Below are 20069 nucleotides of genomic sequence, written 5' to 3'. Positions count from 1 at the left end.
GGAGCGCTGAGTGAAATTTCAAATTTCACCTTTTTTGGGGGGGAAGGCAAAATGAATACAAAACATTAAGTGACAGGTTTCATCACAGATGAGACGACTCTAGCTGGTATCATCATTTGAATGCGTGATTTGAATAAACGTTTAAATGACGGGTACTCGTGGACGCTTCTCTATCCAAATGACAAAACCACAAACCTTCCCCCAAAACGAAAACCAGACAGACTATCCCGACCTTGGTCGAGTTCTCTACCATACGGATGTAGAGAACTCTAGGGACGCTCTAAGAAGAAAAAAAAAAAAGAGAGATGTTTTTCCCCATATGACCAGTGACTTACTCAGGTGGTAGTGGCCAGAACAGTCAAGTTTTGGGGACAAAGTCAGTCCAATGTGACTCTCATAGTACCAATTTCTCAGGACAGCTCCAACTTGTTTCCAGTGCAGTGTATTCACATGTGTGTGTGCGCATTTCCAAGTAGTAGAATACAATACTACACAAAGATACCAAAGAATCCATAATATTTTGTATTAAGTTTAAGTCTATAATAAGAGCTCTGCAATGTCCCTCTATACTTAGTTCTCTGCCGGCGGTGGGGAAAGGGCTGAACACAGGGAAGAAGGATGGGCCGCTCTATCTGATATTCCATGGAGAGATAAGACGTGACTCACACAACAGTAACACAGACTGTGGACCCAGCGTAACAAAGGCGTACACGACCAGGATTTCCTAGGTTAGGAACTCGTGTCCCCATGTGCCCTGGATGCTGCCTTTCAGGGGGACAGGCCTGCAAGGGGCCCTGCCGTGGGGACCCCTCGTTCATCTGGGGCATCACGTCCTCAGCCTAATCCCAGCGCCAGGGACACCCGTCGGGCCTGCTTGGGCTCCTTCCAGGCAGACGGGACGCCCCCTGCTGGCCTCACTTGGGACCCGACCCCAGCGCAGCCCGGGCTGCTCCCACTTCAGCGCTGAGTCCGCAGGCCTCCCCACTCAGGTGTCCCTGGCCACGTGACACGAGAGAAGCCCTGACCTGTGATCTCTGGGCGTCCTGCCGGGAGAGCACGGCACACATTCCAAATCCTCGGAGTACACGTTTTCCTCTCATTTTCTGAAACAGCTACATATGAGCGAGGCTTTTAAATTCCAGTCCCCGGAATGGAAAATTAGAGTTCAGACGCACATATTGAGTCGTTGAGTCATAAACAAATTGAAAACAGAAGGCAAGACTCAATTTCCAGTCACTAAACCATATGTCATTAAAAACAGATATTAATTATGAGGAATATGCAGATGTGCTAACAAATGGACGGTCAACCTTGAGCACAAGGATGCACAACCAGAGCGGCGTTCAGCAGTGACAAGCAGGTTAAAACGGATTTAATGTTCACCAAATCGTCTCGCGTGATAGCTAACTTTTGGAACCTGCGCTACGCGCCAGCTTCTTTAACATAATTACCCCTAATTCTCGGAATTACGCCACAAAATTGTAGTGTTAACTCTTGGTAACATCGATAATGAAGCCGAGGCTCGGAGAGGTTACATATTTTATCTCAACTCGCAAACCGGTGGCTGGTAGAGTGGGAATTTAAACTGGGGTTATTGAAATTCAAAGGCAGGGCCTTTAATTCTATGCCACAAAACAGCATGTTCCAGGAGGTGATTTCTAATAGAAAAGAAGCATTAAATAGATTAAACATAAGTATTAAAGCAGATCATCAATGGTGTTAAATAAATTAGATGTACGAAAGTAAAGGCTGGATTTATTTTCTGTCCAAGTCATAGTCTCAAATAGTACTTCCCTGGCCTTACTATTTTTTGTCACAGCAGGGTCTCTGTCCCCTGATTGTCCCCAAAGCCCCTCACATACAACTACCAGTGTCAATTTACTCGTTCTCAGGATTTAGTCAATGCCTGTGGAAATTTATGGCATGCAAAACAAACAGGTCTTCGTGTTAGCAAGAGAAGTACCTTTGAAAGTTCAGTGTCACTTGTAGATATGTCTTGAAATTGACCCTTGACCATAGAATGTAAGAGATAAAACAACAGCATTTCCAATTGGGAGTGCAGATAGCCTGAAAGCCACCAACTTCAACCTCCCGCCAAATAAAGAATTCTTGCCTAACCCCCGCCCCCCAAATGGGTGTCCTGGGGCCTCTGTTTGCTGATTATCAGTGGTAGGAAAATGGCTGCTTTGTAAGTGGCCCCGTCCCATTTTCGGGCACTTCTTATAAGATAGGTCAGCTCTTCGTGACAAAGGACTGGTAACGGTAACTGAGGGTGAATACGGTCCTTGGTCCACATCAGTGTCCTCCGAGAGGGAAGCAGGGCGGTCTGAACAGCGATCGTGGGGTAAGTGGGCGGCAGCAGGCATGCCCCGGGACTCCTCGGAGCGCCGGAGGCACACAGGTGCTCACGCCAACAACCGGTACCCTGCAAGGCTGGGTCTGCATCCCATTGCCTGAGAGCGGCCTCTGCCGCAGTCGCGGCACTGAACTTGAGGCCCTGATCAGCAGCTGTCCTCTTCTCCATGAAATCTCCCCACTTCAGGTTCAACACCTCTGCTCCCTCCAAGTAGTTTCCATCTAATGTAATTCCTCGACCATGATCTAGCCTTGTTTCCTGGCTTTAACCTGTCCCGGGGTGATAATGTCCCTTGGGAAATACGACGCCTTATACTTCAGCTCAGTACTCCTTGGGCTTTCTGACCAGAGCAGAGCTCGGGGAGACTGATGTTTCTTTCCACAGCACCTGTAGCTCTGAACCCACCGAGAATCTTAATCTCAGCCTCCTTTAATACAGAAATTCCTCAGTGCATGCAGACTGGCAGTGTGGTTCAATCAAAGTGGTCATCTACCTAAAAATGCCAGATCAGTCCTTCTCCAATGAACACATGGAATCGGACAGGAGTGTTATTAAAGAAGCAAAGCATTTAATTGCTTGTAATATCTTTATAGACTAAGAGTGTTCACTTAACAAAGCTGTTTTTGATGGATACAGAATGATATCGTTTTGGGCGTTACAAGTAATACTAAATATCCTGAGTATCCTAACCAGTGCATCTTTCGGTGTGCTTTTCAGAATTGCTGGGTCAATAGAATGTTGTTACCATTTCACATATAATATGACAGACTGTTTTCCAGAAAGTCGCCTTTACTTACATGTACGCTCGTAAATTAGGTACGAATGATGCATTTCCTAGTATTCCCATCAAGATAAACATTTTGGATATGTATGTATTTGCGTGCCTATATATACACAATATATAATATAATGATATCATTAGAAATATCATGTTATAAATATGGTAATATGACAAGCACACACACATATACTATGCAGTCTAATAAGGCAGCTAATAAGGTCTACACTCTGGTGGCTGATTAAAAGCATTTTCAGAATCAAAGGCTTGAGCGTGAGGACAGAGGAGGTGGGGCTACAGGCTCCATGGACCCAAGCTAAAGAAAGGAAGACATCTTCTCAAGAATGTTACCGGTGCAGCAGAGGAGTGTGTAGGACAAAAAATTCCAATTAGGAAGAAAGCATACACATACAATAAAAACTTTGTTATAAAAATCCATCATGTTTTGTCACTCGGCTCAGTGGCAAGATGACACATTTCGAAGCGTGTTCCTGAACAGAACCTGAAGACGGTCCGTCTGCCTTTGGCCTTCTGCTGACTCCTCTGAGTCTACATTTCGGAGGTGAACCCGGCATTTCACCAGCTTTCCACCGCCGTGTGACGACGTCAGCCAGAACTCGGGCCAGTGTTTGCCCAGTGTTCTACAAGGCCCCGCTGGCCGGTCCCACCCGTCCCGGTGATTGTCCTGCAGGGGGTGAGGAGCTGCCCCGTGCTCACCACAAAAGCCCTAATTGGGATGGGAAGAAGCAGAGACCTGCCCCGGAACGGCCCCTAATAGGAGTGACAGAGAGTGAGGGGTCAGAGGTGAGCCGAGGGCGCCAGCACGCAGGGACGCCACGGAATACTAATCGCCAGTGACCATTTCGAGAAATGAGAGACTCCACTCCCCATTAGTGTCCGTGTGACCAAGGCAACCTCCCTCCGCCTCCACTTCTCCTCCTGGCTGAAGACTGAAGACTCGCTTAAAATGACTCCGTAAGGCAGGTTCACAGCGCACGTGTTAACCAGGACACATCAGATAGAGTGAAGTCGTCCTCTGTTGATGCTCAAATACCCCAAAAGCTGTGATTGATGGGGCTCCTTGTGCCCAGAGAAGAACAGGAATTTTGAATTTCATTAGAGGCATTATTTGTTTAACTAGAATATGGAACTGTCACTTTGTCAGACTAATTAGCGGCCCTGAAGCTGGTGGTCATAACAGCTAGAAGAATTTTTTTTTGTTGTTAAGCCCCAAACCACCAATCAAATTTTATTCCTTGTCCTTACAGATTTCCTCGATTTAGATACTCTATTTAAGCCTTTGCTCTTGACATTTGAATTCCTCTTAGTATTCCTAAGAGAATTTCTTATTATTCCTATTATTTTGAATACCATCATATTCATCCAAATTAGTTTCTAGGCAGCATAGATTAAATTCTTTCTTTCCTGTAGAATCTGATTGTTTGAGCCCTTTGTGTAAGAGTGTATCTTCAATTGGAAAAATAATTTAAAATATATACAACCTAAACATTAGTGGATTAAGTCTACCCTATTTTTAGTTCAAATATTGCTCATTCACTTCATTTACAGTAATTCTCTGAAGAATTCCACCTTTGTAAAATCAAAAATAGATATTCGTGGCATGGTTAATACATGATATTAACAAGGAGTGAATTCAAGCGAGGGCACAGCCAGTCTCTTTCGAGAGACTGCACTGAATATTCTCTTGCTGAATGTGTCTAACGAGAACAATAGTTCAAAAATGTAGTTAAGGAGATAAACTACTGCATTTTTAGGAATGGGACTCTTTCTTGTGGTGCCACTGGACCGAATATTCTGGGGCAGAATGAAGAGCCAAGCAATTAAGTGATCTTTGAGTAACTGACGAACTTCAGCCATTTAGCGATGGGAGAACCAGAGGGGACTGGTTATAAACGTCGTCTTAGCAGCGGGACGGGATCTACTATTCGAGTTGCCTGATTAATTACTTGACTAATGATAACGAGGAGACCTGTCCTTACATGGGGCACCCCTTGCCTCCGCTGGCCATTACTTTCGCATTCTCTCTCTTAGAGTAAAGCACCAAAAGTGCTGCACGGCTTCTAAGAACTGGTTTTAGCTCATGGGTAGCAGAGGCAGAATCAAAGTCTGAAAATAAACAATGGTGCATATTTGACCACAATGATCATTAATAACGATGTGATTAAATGTATATGAAGGCAATCTGCGATCAGACTGTTTAAGTGGGTTATTTGTTTATAGGAATTTAGCCTCACGATTGCTATCCAGGACGGCATTGGTATCCCAAAGTACGTGAGATTAATACCAAGGAATTTTGTTAGTTTTAGGTTTATAAACCTGAGGGAATTCAGAAGTAGAAAACAAATGTATTAGTATTAATAACCTTCTTTAATGTATACGTAGCACAGATTGCAATGCCTACATTTGAAAAATCGCATGGTAATCAAAACATAGCTTCACCTTGAAGGACAAAGCAAGGAGCACCCCTAATTTCTAAGCATCTTCAATTAATCTCAGAAATAATGATTGGGTATATTGAATTGAACCCTTCTTCCCCTTCAAAGTTTAGTTCTAATGCTGTCTATTCTCATGGAGTCAGCAGCTGCTAAAAAGTGGAGTGCTAATTTGGTGCTACCCTATCTCCTCGCAGATAAACTTTGCAATGCAGCACACCATTGTTTTGCATCCAGCAATGCATTCTATCCTTTGCACACATGTATCATACTTAATGCTCTGTGTCAGCCTTATGAGGTAGTTACTACTGTCTCTTGTCCCAGTCCCCAGAGGAGGCACAGTGTGACTGTATAACTTGGTAACTTGTTCAAGGTCATGTAGGTTAGTAAGAGGAGAAATTAAACTCCTCCTACTAGGCTATATGAACCCGATCAGGCTGACTGTGAAATCCGTGTTCTTAATCACTGGCGTTTCTTTTGCTTATACGTGAGTGTGACTGTGGGTATGGGTGCAGGTGTCAGAGATAAACGGAAGACATAGAGAATGTGGCAGTTTCATGCATATCATTTCTATCCTGCATACAATTTTTTTCCCTTCAAGCAACCTCTAATCTCGTATTTTGTCAGGAAGAATTTGAAAACGTTTTCTTTTTTCCTAAGAAAGGAAGCATTGACACAAAAAAAATACAAGTTAACTTTAGATGATCAAGAGGTTCTCGCTGGTCACAAAGCCTGGCTGTGTGAGAAGATGTCCGGGTGTGTTTAAAGCTCACAGGTTTCCGCAAGGCCACACCCACCCACGAGTACTATAAGAAGGCTCTGTTTGGCCACGCTACGGTCGGACACAGTAACAGAAATTACTGTATGTTTTATTAAAAAACTGTTCTTGTCTCTCTCCCTCTGCCTGCACCCACCCCCTTTAATCCCAGAGCCTAATTTAGTTGTTGTTCCCTTAGGTACAAAGTACACAGTTCATAATTCATTTGATATAAAGTGTCAGTTTAGATTCTTGCCTGTCTTTGATAAATGAGAAGAAACCGTGTACATTTCAATTTCCTCCACGCCAGAACTACCAGGAACAAGCCCCTGCGGTGCTTCTCAAAGACCTTTGTGTTACATTAAACATCAAGACTCGGAAACTGTGGGGAAGGGTATTTCCGAGACCGACAGTACAAACACGCGAGACACAGGGAGACAGCTGATGCATTTCCTAGCAGTCAAGTGATCTCTCTCAGACAGCATTTCTGATCCTCCAATTAGTCCTCACTTATAATTTAATATGCCACAACCGGTCTGCTGTTTCCTTACATTTAGCTTTGGAGGCACTTGTTAGAGTCATCAAGGAAAATTAAGAGGAAAAAAAAATCAGATGCTTGGAGATTGGTTTAATTTTCAGCCTAAATGCTGACAGTATGTGTCTATCTTGTGCTTATTGCATAGCACGCCTTCCGTTCTTCAAACAGGCAGCGGAGTTGCTATTTGCATACCACCCCATGTCAGCGCACGGCCACTCCTTGTCCCTCACCAACGCCCACTGAGGATGGCTATGTGATCGTGACACCCCTTTTTAGGGGAACAGACTGAGACCTGGACAGGAGATCACGCAAACAGAAAATGAAAATGCTGGGGGTCACCGGGGGTGGTCAAGGTAAAATTCAGAGTCTGACAGACCCTGCGTCCATGAGCTAAACGAATCCACTGTTTGAGAGGCTGGCGTACCGGGTTTATAGAGTCAGCCCAGCGAACAAGGGCCAAGCCAGTTTCTGCGGTCACACCCCCAACCTCAGACTTCGGTGAGGAGGGGGCTTCTTCCTGACCACCCAGAGGATTCAGGGGGCTGTTCCTGCGGTCACTCTGTTCCCTGACGTGCCACACGCTTCACTCTCCGGGTTTCCCCATGCTACACTTGTTGTGTGTCTTCGTGCGACCACAGTGTCATGAATCAGAGCATGGAATTTTTTTTAAGATTTTATTTATTTATTTTTAGAGAAGGAAGGGAGGGAGAAAGAGAGAGAGAGAGAGAGAGAGAGAGACATCAATGTGTGGTTGCTGGGGGTCGTGGCCTGCAACCCAGGCATGTACCCTGACTGGGAATCGAACCTGCGATGCTTTGGTTCGCAGCCCGCACTCAATCCACTGAGCTATGCCAGCCAGGGTACGGAATTTTTGTTTTTAATACACGGAAACAATGATTGTTTTTACAAATATAGAAGCTTCTTGCTCTGTTTCTTTTAATATAGTTTTTCAATTTTTTCTACAATCAACATTGTTAGAAAAATTAAGTCTCTCTTTGCAAGAGTACATATTACGTTCAATCAGAAGATAATACCTGTTCATTTTCCGTGTGGTAGGGAGGGCATTAACGCAGAGAATTCAGTTTTAATATAGGCCCAAAGACAGGACAACTTAGTAATTAGCTGCGATGGCACTAATGTTTTGGGTAAATGCATTTGCACGCGTTCTAAGGTATTATCTGTCCCGCATCCGCATGTTTGCGTGATCTCCTGTCCAGGTCTCAGTCTGTACCCCTAAAAAGGGGTGTCACGATCGCATAGCCATCCTCAGTGGGCGTTGGTGAGGGACAAGGAGTGGCCGTGCGCTGACATGGGGTGGTATGCAAATAGCAACTCCGCTGCCTGTTTGAAGAACGGAAGGCGTGCTATGCAATAAGCACAAGATAGACACATACTGTCAGCATTTAGGCTGAAAATTAAACCAATCTCCAAGCATCTGATTTTTTTTTCCTCTTAATTTTCCTTGATGACTCTAACAAGTGCCTCCAAAGCTAAATGTAAGGAAACAGCAGACCGGTTGTGGCATATTAAATTATAAGTGAGGACTAATCGGAGGACCCAAAAGCCTCTGCAACAGCAAATCAGGTCAGAAAACTCCTACTTTCTGTCACAAGTCAAAGAAAAAATGTAAATAACGAGTCATGTCACCAACGAACTAGAAGTTCAGAAAAGTAAATATTTCCAGAAAAATTAAAGGGCTCTTTTTCCCTAAATATAAAGTTACTTCAGTATTCTCTTCGCCTAATTAGAGTTGATCTTAGATAGCAGTTCTTAGACAAACACGAAAGAAGTGTGTCGGAATGCCTGGTGGACAAGTAAGTCTTCACACCCAAACTAGGAGAGGAGGGTCCAAATGGCTGCTTTTTTTTCTGTCTACACACAGCGTGGGCTGGGTCATACCGCTTCTCCTTCAGGCTTCTTTGTGAGGCTGTAAAATCACCTGTTTCAACTGAAGTTTCCCCCTCTCCTTAGATTTTAAACTTGAAGTGCTAGGATCCTGTATCTAACAGAGGACAGCTCCCTTGTTCATTAACGACAAGGTTCGGACACGGGATGTTTCACGCAAACAACACTACCAATAGGACTCTATTCGACACAACTGCAGGGTTAGGCCACATCTTCAGAGCCCTGTTGACTAGAAAGAGCGAGGCATCTGTGCTCCCTTCGCTCAGAGGGGACACGCGTGGCCAGCGGCTGGTGCTTCTAGTACACGCGGAGCGCGGTGCCTCAGAGCCAGGCTTCCGAAGCCAGTCTCGAGGTGTGAATGTGGCTTCTGCCACTTACGAGCCGCACGACCTTGACAAGCTAGTTGCAAGTCAGTCTCTCTTCCTTGGGCTTCCTCACGTGTAACCGTGGATGATAATAGCACTTTCCTTGTTGAGTCGGTGCGGCTTAAAGGTTACTATGAGTATATCCCAAACAGTCCCTGAACCCAGTCGGGGCTCAGTGTGCGTGATCACTAACTACCGGGAAGAAAGCTGCAGGCACGCCTTGTTGGACTGCACCTGGCTTTACTGTGCTTCACACGCCGAAGACAGGACCCGGCACCAGCAAAAAGATGACGGTTCGCTTCACGGCGACACTCGTTTTATCGATCGCAGTGTTCTGGGGTCCAAGCCACAGCAAGACAAGGTGTGCCTGCGTTTTTCTCAAATAAACAACCCCAGGATCTTAATTGTTCTCTGGGCAGCTGAAAACGATCAGCCCGCTTGTGGAGCTGCGTCTGTGAACTCCTAGAAGGAAAACCCTTAAGGGGGAGGTCATAAAGCCAGCACACGGTGGGACCCAGAATGAAGATGTAACTCGCTTGAGGAGACAGGTTTCGAAACCCCTCCGAGGAAGCACAGCCACAAGATGCTCGTTAAGAAACGTCCCCAAGGACGGAGACTCGAGGTTTAGTTACATGGAGTTCCTTACGACAGATGTTGCGTGAAGGAACTGAAGAGCACAGGGAATTTAGCTGACAGCGTCTCCACTGCAGGCTGATCGGTGTTCCTCGGTGCATCAAACATCGCGCCTGTTGCTTGCTGGTGCCACAGGTGGGACTCAGCGCCCGGGAGGGGTGAGCCAGGGTGTCACTTCCCGCCCCTTTCGGGGGACTTGAGAACACGCTGGCTTCCTCGCACTGGACAGGACTCGAACCCAGGACACGGGGCCTCTAGATTCAAGGACGAGTGGGGCGTTGGGTCCTGTTTCCCCTACCTTCCCTCAGTGGTTCTGGGCCTCAGATCTAAGTGTGCTGCAGAGTCAGAGACGGGATCACGGACTAACTTTCCTTCGCAGGTGTTTTAAAGAGGACCTCGTTGGGTGGTTTTCAAACGTGGGTATGCATCCTGATAACCTGGGAGGGGGGTCTCTTGTAAGTGATCGGTCCCTCGACCCCACGCTCTCAGAATTTCTGACGCAGTCGTTGAAGGATGGGACTCCGGAGTCTGCATTGTCAACAGGCTCCAGGTACAGCGGATGCCCCTCGTCTGAGGTCACGCTGTGCGGGCCGCGGACCCAGTTCAGGTCTGCCGGCTCACAGGTGAGAAGCCTGCATCGGGTCAGGTTACGCCAGTCGGCCCGAGCAGCTACCTAGGGCAAAGGGTGTCGCCAGAGCTCAGGGCTCTGGGGTGTGGACAGAGACGTGTCTCAGAAGATGGTCAGATGGCGTGGTTCTGAGGAGCACTTTCAGGATGGGGTCGGCAACGGCACAGTCTCAGCTGCCATCGGTTCATGTCGGGTTTGCTCCCGGAGGTCCTCCCATTTGGGAGCTAGAACGAAAGCCACTCGGTGAGCAGCCATAGCCTGGTATGATTTTAAAGTGTTGTGATGCTTCCCTAAATGTGCTTTCCTCTTTTTCCTTACTCTCAAGAGTCTTGTGGTTTAGACACTTCTTTTAAAGATTTACTTATTTATTTATTTTGAGAGAGGGAAGGGAGGGAGAAAGAGAGAGCGAGAGAAACATCAATGTGCGGTTGCTGGGGGTCATGGCCTGCAACCCAGGCATGTGCCCTGGCTGGGAATCGAACCTGCGATACTTTAGTTCGCAGCCCGCGCTCAATCCACTGAGCTACGCCAGCCAGGGCTTAGACACTTCTTTATGCAAGTGGCGGAACATCCACCCAGCCCATAAAAGGGGCTGTCTGCGGGGATAGAAAAATCTAGGCAAAGTGTTGGCTGCCGGCAGAGCTGAATTAAAGGGATCAATGATGTCACCGGAATCCTTTCTACCTCCTCCTCTCAGGTCTGCTCTGCTTTCTCCACGTTGGCTGCATTCTCAGGCCCTCTGAGGGGCACTGGGCCTGGCAGAAGATACAGCGGCATCCCAGGTTCAAACCCAGGGCACGCCACATGTCTCTGCTGGCTAGAATAGTTTACAGCTTCTCATTGGCTCTGAGAGGGAGCTTGCAGGGTGCCCAGAGGGAAAATAGGACACTGCGGTCAAAAGAAAGGGTGAAAAGGATGAAGGCCTGATGGGTGCAAAAAAAACACCCCAAAATCATAAGGTTATGACTACCCCTGAGGGCCTGTTAGTAAGCATGACTGATCTCCTACTGTGTGCTCAGAGTCAAGGCACATGGTGTGGGAGGCCTGGAAAGAAAAGAAAGAAGGGGGAGGAAGAGCGGGAGAAGAATGGGGGGAAGGAAGGAAGAATGGATGAAAAGGAGAGAGAGCGAGAAGGAGAGATTCAACCACGTCTCTTCTGTTCGCTGCCACCCATCCACTCACCATGGGTTTGTACTCTAGTCCAGTGATCTCCAGCCTTTCTCATCTCACTGCACATGCAAACTAACCACTAAAATTCTGTGGCACGCATATATATATATTTGCCAATCCGACAAAGAAAACAAAAAGAGTATGATTTTGATCCACTCCCACAGGACAGCTGTTGTGGTGGCTGCTGTCATGTTTTAATTTGACAACCCAAGGGAAAAGAGGTCAATGCCCCTGACTGAATAGTCATGTACTGCGTGTCCCACAAATTCTCGCGGCGCCCCAGGGTGCCCGCCCCAGCACACCGGCGGAGAATCGCTGCCCTGGGAGGTACGCACGAAACACACATGGGGAACATCGAGGTGAAAGGCAGTGTAAGTTTCACCCTGATCATCCAAGTGCCGACAGGATCCCTCTCATGACGTAGGTTCTGGGCACCCTTACGTGTCTGGTTTCATTTGTCCCAACGAATAAATGAACGCGAGAATCACAGTGGCGGTAGTGCATCACTGTCGTCACACCTCTTCTTCACTATGTTTTCACAGCTTTCTAGAGCCTCTAGTCTCTGGGTGAGCTATACCTCTGAATAGAGAGCCAAGAATTTCCTCCAAGTTCCTAGGGCAAAGAGATAAAAAATATGGACTGGAAGTACCCAGCATACATTCAGAATTTGCCTCACTTTTGTGAAACTTTATATGGACAGAAAAATGCTCACAGAATTTATGCGAGTCAGGCACAGTCTGTCAATGATAACGAAGGGCAAAGAATAAGATATTATTTTTAAAAAATGAAGCAAAAATTTCTTTAGGGCACCATAAGAATTCAAATAAAACTTCGAGTTGTTTTCAAACTGCCAAGCCAGTCAGACAGATGTGATTTTTTTTAACCTTAAAGTTATAGATAAACCTTTATTCCAAGATAAAAAAAACAGAAAAAGAATTTACTTTTTTCTTTTTTAAAATGGGATTTTAAAAATATCAATGGAACTAAAAGGAATAATACTTTCCACCCCTTCCCCCTGATAAAGTAGGAAAATGTGATTTAAAAAAGTTGGGGGTCTCCCTCTCTTGCCCCGGGGTGTTCTAAAAATGGCAGTTAACTGTGTGTGTGTGTGTGTTTCTTTACAAACCACTGGAGAGTATGCAAATGTGGGACGCAGGCAGCCCTTTGCTGGAGGCACAATTCAAAGTTTCTTCCATCTCCTCCATGGCTCAGAAGTTTGTTCCTTTCTAAAGTGTTTTTATAAACAGGGAGTTCATTGTCAAGACAGCGAATATGAGGAGTGAGGAAAATTTCACAAATTATAAAACAGAGGTTTACCAAGACAGGCTCTGTGCTAAGCACATTATATATACTGCGCTGTGTAATCCCGGATCAGGTAGGAATTATCATCAAGCCTATTTTACGGATGAACAAATTTAGATTCAGATATATTTGTGGATTTGCTCATAATTGCTCAGCCAGTGAGGCAAAGAAGCAGAATCAAAGCTAGGTGTGCAGAATTCTAAAGCCTATGCTTTTACCATGGGCCTGAGTGCCACTTCTCAATGAATTTCACTACTTTCCATCGGTGTTTTTCCTGGGAAAGGAGATCAAGAAGAGATCAAGTAAATCGAGTTCCAAAACAAACCTCTCATAATCATTCTGCCTTTCTCTGTTTGTGATTTCCTAATAACATACGTTTGTAAAAGAAACACATTCCTCAAGCTTGGTGTTTTCACGAAGTTTGTGGGTTTTAATAACGCTCATCAATTTGAAGCTATGAATTGGGTTTGCAAAACTGGATTAAGTTCCCCAACTAAGGTGGCTCTAAGTTGCTTTCACTGTTACTACAAAGCAGGTCAGAAAAAAAGATAAATAGAATAAAATTATGCCTTTTGCAAAAATATAAAACTTTCATAAAAACCTCTTTCTAGCTCATCAGTATGGGACTTGTCACTAATCATTTTAAACTATGCCCTTTTATGCCACTTCTGTCTCTCTCAGCTTTCCGAGCACTTCTTTGATGTCACAAAGACAGTTTCAGACAAGATTTGAGTTCACGTGCAAAGAAAAAAAACCGGTTTGAGTCTGGAGGCAAAATGCGGTGTATTTAAAATTTATGTACTCCATAATGCCTTTGTTCTGAACTTGAAGATCCTGCAAAACTTGTAAGCTTCTCCGCTTTCCTCCTCTAAGCTCATTTGCTCTTCCCTTGCTTATTATCATGCAACTGTGGCTTTGACTGGTGGCTCCATCCTTTAACTGCATGCGGAGTCATGGCTGACCCTTTCTGATCAATTGCCAATCCATACAGGTTTGACTGATAAAAGAGCCAATTAGATTTAAGCAAATTAAGGGACATCACCAATGTCAACCACTTATTAAACCGAATGCTGAATTCCATGCATACAAAGCACTAATGCACCGAGCCCCATTAAGAGCTGAAACCCTAACCCCATTAGTAACTCCAGGCCTCGAGGGCGGAGAGGCCACAGGGAAGTTTCATATTTATGGATTAACATTTGGATTCCGTTTTTATTTTTTTAATTCTTTGCCTAGAACTCTTGAACCTGCCCTATAATGCTATTCAAGAGCTCTGATGAAGTATATTCCTCATTTCCAGGAGTACCTCAGTGCTAAACTTGAACAGTATGTTATAACAAGCAACCTGAAAATGTGGTTGCTGCAGAAATACAAAAACCTGAATATGCAGATATAGGGAAGGATATGCTGCATAACTGGAAGGAACACAAATTCTCCGGTTGACCAAATACTCTTCCAAAATAATTTTTAAAGTGAAAAATGTGCACTCTTTGAGATTGCCCACTATATGTGTACTGAAGTACTGGTTTCATGGCTTCACTGGTCTTAGTTTCCATTTCCAAAATAACCTGTGTTTATCATACGGTTTAATCATGTTTCTCTTTTCCTTTTTTTTGTGGGAGGGTCAAAGTTATTTTAATTTTTTAATAAGATTAGTTTTATTGAACAATAACAACAATGAAACAGGAAGACTTGATAGAATCAACTAGGTTTTGAAATTAGGTGTTTTGGAGTTTAATTTTTTTTTAAATTCTGGTTTTATCAAGGTATAACCAGTATTCCAAAAATGGCACATCAATCATATTTCTGTCCTCATTTGAAACATATAAAAAGCTAATATCAGCGTGGGCTTTGAACCAGGCATCGCAGGTCGATTTTCAGTCAGGGCACATGCCTAGTTTGCAGGCCATGGCCCCAGCAACTGCTGTTTCTCTCTCTTTCTCTCTCCCTTCCCTCTCTAAAAATAAATAAATAAAATCTTTTTGTAAAAAAGCTGATATCAAATAAGATGTCTCATAACCATCCACTGAGAACTGTTTCAGACCATGTCCCTTCGTGCCTCCTTTTCTAAGTGCCTCTGTATACCAAGGTCTGTTCTTCCTACGCCCGCGTAAGAGAAATAAGCCCTGTAAGGAAGGACCCTGAGTGAGGAGTTGGTGCCGTCTGCGAGGATTTCTTACCTCCCATCCCCCTGCCCTCTTTACAGTCTGGCCCCCAACAGCCGGTGGCTGTGGCATCCCTACCCTGCGCAGGTCACCTTTTCCACAGCTTGATAAACAGGAGGTTGCTCAGGGAGGAGATGAGGCCTGGGGAGACCTGAGCAATGACAGTTGTAGAATCTAAGACGGGAAGGTAATTCAGCTGTCTTGGCTGATGGATTCATTCATTCACTCACCAATTGTCCGTCTTACACCTACCACCTGTCAGGGTCAGTCTAGGTACTGGAGATAAACAGGTGAACAAGAAACGGTCCCCGCCGGCTAGGACCGGGTACCCTAGGATTGTTCCAGTCGGGTCGGACAAGTGCTCTCAGTACAGTGGGATTCCACCCAGTGACACAGGCCAGAGCTCAGCCTCGCTTGGGGAAACGTGACTTTTTGATGGACAGATGGCTACACTGAAGCCTAAAAAATGAGCAGGATTTGGCCAGATCAAGGGGGTAAAGGAAGCTTGAAGTCTGATAGCAAACCTTTGATAAAGAAAAAAACCCCAGCATTCTTTTACCCAAATCTTCTATTATTATGTTTTAAAACACACAGAGAAGAAAACAAAGGGCATTATCATTACAAATCTTGCATAATCAAGCATGGAACATAGTAGGAATTCAACATCACCATTAAAACGAGAGAGATCTAATGCTGAAATCATGGAAACAGCCATAATGGTAACAATCCGAGATAATGAAAAGCAAATAGCACATAGAACCTCCTCTGCCCATAAGTTGGTTCGCTTCTCTGCATCTCGGTTCATTTATTATTCATTTCGGTATGAAATGCAGTTCACTGGACACAGGCATGGAAGATTTCTTTAATAACTCTCAGTACTAATTTAATTCTACTTAAACACACATATTCTCGTGAATGCCACATGCTTTTCAGCATGATTTTATGTGTAAATCAGGATAATATGTTTTCAGATCATTAGGTAAAAGGAAGCATGAACTAAAACCTATTTAATCAATGAGGTATCACCTTTCAACTGCCACAAGGTCATAAAAAAGATAATTTCGAAGCTATAAGTTTCCTAATTGTAATCAACAACAATCTAATAATGGGGGGAAAAAAAGTCCATCCTAATGGCTGCAATAAACTTGGGCAGATCACGGTCTGCCTTTGAAGACGTCTCGCTCCCGCGTTTGGTGAAGGGCCATCGCTCCCGGTCTGGGTGTCCGAGCGCACGGCGGGAACGGCCGCATGGTGCCCAGGGAGCGGGCCCTGTGGGGCCCCCAGGGTGACGAGGAGGGCAGGCGTCCACAGAGGGGCAGCCTCAGCCTAAGCCTCAGCAGGCCGACTCTACCCCACGACAAACAGTGATTTAGTTTCCCCCTGCCTGCATAATGTTAGCCCTTCTACTAACCCGGATGGACAGAGCCACACCGTGTGCACTGACTTAGCAACCAACAGGAGCTTGCTACGTTTACTGAATTCCGTGTGTGTGTATAAACACACACACACACACAAAATACTACAAAATATTAGACCGCATGTTCTCAAACACATAATCAATTAAATTACCCCTATTTCACAAATGTGATATAAATTACAAACTGTCTAAATCCATGTGAATGCTATAAAAATAATATATAACTTACTACATATTCCAAATCCTGTTAAGAAGATATTACTATGTAACTTAAAAAAAAACACCTCTGTGACATCACCGATGAGTCTTTAATACCTAAGTGTGAATAAAGGATATCATATACTAAGCTACGGAGTCATCACGACTTTCTATTCTTTCCAGCACGTAGGGTTAGAGTCAGACAGGGGAGATCTGAGTGGGCGGGCTTTCTTCTTTTGGTCTCAGTTCTGAAATGAACACCTGTGGGACTTCAGCTCCCATTGTTATGACGGGCTCGTGAAATACGACACTACTTCCGTTGATTGGCCCCCAAAGTCTGTTTCAAGCATTCTCTTCTTAAACAGCGTAGCTCCTGCCGGCGAGAGTGGCAAGTGTTTCAGTGAACGCCCGTTCATTGAAGGTAGATAACAGTGAACCGCTTTTACGACGCAGCAGGCAATGAATCTTTGCTTGCAAGAGGGGTTCCGCACGGACTGTGGGAGAACCCTCCTTTTCCTCCAGTCCTGGGGCTTTCTGGACTCACTTTAGACTCACTGTGACTGCAGATGGATTTTTCCAGCCCTGCAGATTCCCGTTAACAAGGTACTGACATTCTCCCTCCGTCCAGAACACATCTGCTCCCGGAGCTGGGCTGCCGGGCGGACACCGGGTGTCCTGAGGTGCTTTCCTGCGGTATTTTCAAGGAAACATACGTTCCTGAACACACGGTTCAGAACCATGCTCTTACTCTCCTGAGGTGTGCTTTCTATTCCAGGGCTAGACCTGTTGATGTCAGATGGATTTTTCTTCTTAGTAGTCAATCCCACAAATAGTTAAAACTGGGTGGAATTGAAACAGCTCAAAATAATAATTCTGGGTAAGGTAGGTACTTTTTAATAGAAATCATTAAAATAAAAATATCCAGATTGTATCACATTTCACATATGAGCATGACAATACTGAACTGTAATCACTAAGATGTGGAATTTCAAGGTATTTTTTTTCCAGTGGTGTGAGTAGAGTTTTCCTATTATATTACCTAAACATTGTCCATTGTTGCCAAATGGGAAAGTTTAGTTATAGCTCTGGCTGGTGTGGCTCAGTGGACTGAGCACCAGCCTATGAACCAAAGGGTCGCCAGTTCAATTCCCAGTCAGGGCACATGCCTGGGTTGCAGGCCAGGTCCCCAGGAGCAGGTGTGTGAGAGGCAACCATGCATTGATGTTTCTCTCCCTCTCTTTCTTCCTCCCTTCCCCTCTCTCTAAAAACAAATAAATAAAATCTAAAAACAGAAAAGTTTAGATACATATCTAAATTACATCCTCAACATACCAGGAACAAAAAACCACTTGTGTTAGAAAATTAAAGCTCAAATTGAATATATAAGCTTTGAATCCAAATCAAGTCTCAAACAAAAAAGCATTTCACAATCTTTTTAACATGTATAAAGTGAGAAATACATGTGTGTTTACACACACACACACACAAGGTATGTGTGTAAGTCTCAACAAAACAATAAAATAATATGAATAACGGAATCTCCATAAAACAACCACCCAATCAACCAGTCATACCAGTGAGCCGCTAAGTTCTAAGAAAATTCATTCCAATAATGGACAAGGTGCTCAGCAGAGACTTAATATAACTGTAGATAGCCAATGTCGTTCTCAGACTCACCCCCTGGTGGCATGACGAGGGTAGCAGGGTCACTCAGCAAGCTGCCGCGGGCACCGGAAGCATTCACTTGTACAGTGTAGTTAGTAAAAGGGACCAGCCCGGTGACAGGTACCCAGACGTCAGTCTCTTCGCCGCTGTGCACCACTTTTGTGCCGTACAGGAGAGTCCAGTTATTATCTGCTGAGTAAAAAAGAAACATTTAATTCTGTCTGTGTTTAAGGATTCTCTTCTGCTATTATGTACACTTTCCGTTGAATTCCTAAATATCCAGTACTAAACAGAATTAAACTGTCACCACCATAAAAGGCATTATGCGCACCTACTTTTATTTCACTATGCTGCACACAAAATGATATTGGATAACACACGATGATTTCTAATTCATTCATCACAGGGACTGAAATTACTGGACTGATATCCTGAGACAGCATAAAGCCGTATCACACATATAATGCAGAGAAGTAAACATTCCGCATGGATGTATACATTAATCCCTTGAAGCATTATTTACAATTTGTTTCAGGGATTCTCAAATACTCGAATTTTCTGTGACGTTCAGACTGTGAGGAAATTGCACTCTTTTCCCCCAAATAGAATGGTCCTGGATATACGCGTGAATAGTACAGTCAAATATCTGTGTCAGAAGTCTTAATTATCGTCAATTGGGATGATGTCTGCACATTTTGCTTGAGAGATGGGTTGACTGCGTTCTCTCTACTGCCTGTTCACATCAGAGTGCATCAGAAGATCCCGGAATGCCCCTGGAGACAGAAGTCCCATGTGTCCACTTGAACCTGGACGGGTCGCTTTTCAGCTCTCTGGGAAAATGCAGAGGCCGCCTGGCTGTGGAGCGGAATCCCTTTGGGTGTGTCCCCACCGCCCTCCCCACCCCGCCCCACCCCTCATCCTGCCCAGGCCTCTGCCAGCCCATGCTCGAATCTCAGCGAGCCTGGGGCGCAGGAATACTCTGCTGCCTGGTAACAGGGATTTTTGTCTCCTTTCCTAGTAGCCGAGTTACGTCCAACGTTAAGGAAAATGAGAAATTAGACTTAAATTAGAAAAGGGTCCAATCCAAAAATTGTGTTGTAACATTTCACTTTCAATGTTAGGTGCTTCACTGAAAAATTTACATTTCACAAGTTTTTCAAAATCATGCTTAATCTTAGTACATTTAGTTATAATTACTCTTAAAACACCAAAAAAGCCCATTAAAATAGTAATATTTACTTCAAATAGCCTTTTTCCTTTGCCAAAGCACTTACTATATTTACCCTCAATCTTCCTCAAAGAGAGTAAGTGGTACTCGAGGGCTAAAACATGGAAATAATCATCTCTACTCATTTTTAGTGAGACGAGATGAGGATATATTCATAAATTATGAATGGTTTTAAGTTCCTAATCTGGAAACAGACAATTCGCCGCTATAGATGCATAACATACATTAGCAGGAAGTCCTGAAACCTGCAATGCAGCCTTTGAAAACGTCCCGACTCACCGAAAAGACACTCCCAACCTGTGCTGTGTGAAGTAGCTTTCACAGGTTCTCGACAGCTAGTCAGCTTCATTCAACCCAAGATTCTTGACCTCTCCAACTGCATGCTGGGAGTAGCCTTCGCTAGGTGCTTGCAACAATGTGCTCAAAATGCATGAAATGTAGTTCCTGCATCCAGGAAACTTGAATCACTTCTAACCATTGAATGGGAACCAAGAAACGTGAATCACTTCTA

At 44.6% G+C, this 20069-nt stretch overlaps 1 protein-coding gene across 1 annotated transcript in view; it reads right to left on the bottom strand.

Moving 5' to 3' along the window:
* Positions 1-20069, bottom strand: part of USH2A (usherin) — a 516227-nt gene that overhangs the window by 189580 nt on the left and 306578 nt on the right. The window contains exon 38 of the mRNA XM_045859450.1: positions 18343-18522. Within this exon, the coding sequence (XP_045715406.1) occupies positions 18343-18522 (180 nt within the window). The remainder of the gene's footprint in view (positions 1-18342; positions 18523-20069) is intronic.

This window comes from Phyllostomus hastatus, unplaced genomic scaffold (genome assembly GCF_019186645.2).
Source record: "Phyllostomus hastatus isolate PE091 unplaced genomic scaffold, TTU_PhHast_1.1 phas_contig_148, whole genome shotgun sequence".
Classification (NCBI taxonomy): domain Eukaryota; kingdom Metazoa; phylum Chordata; class Mammalia; order Chiroptera; family Phyllostomidae; genus Phyllostomus; species Phyllostomus hastatus.
This window is presented reverse-complemented; position numbering and strand designations above follow the sequence as displayed.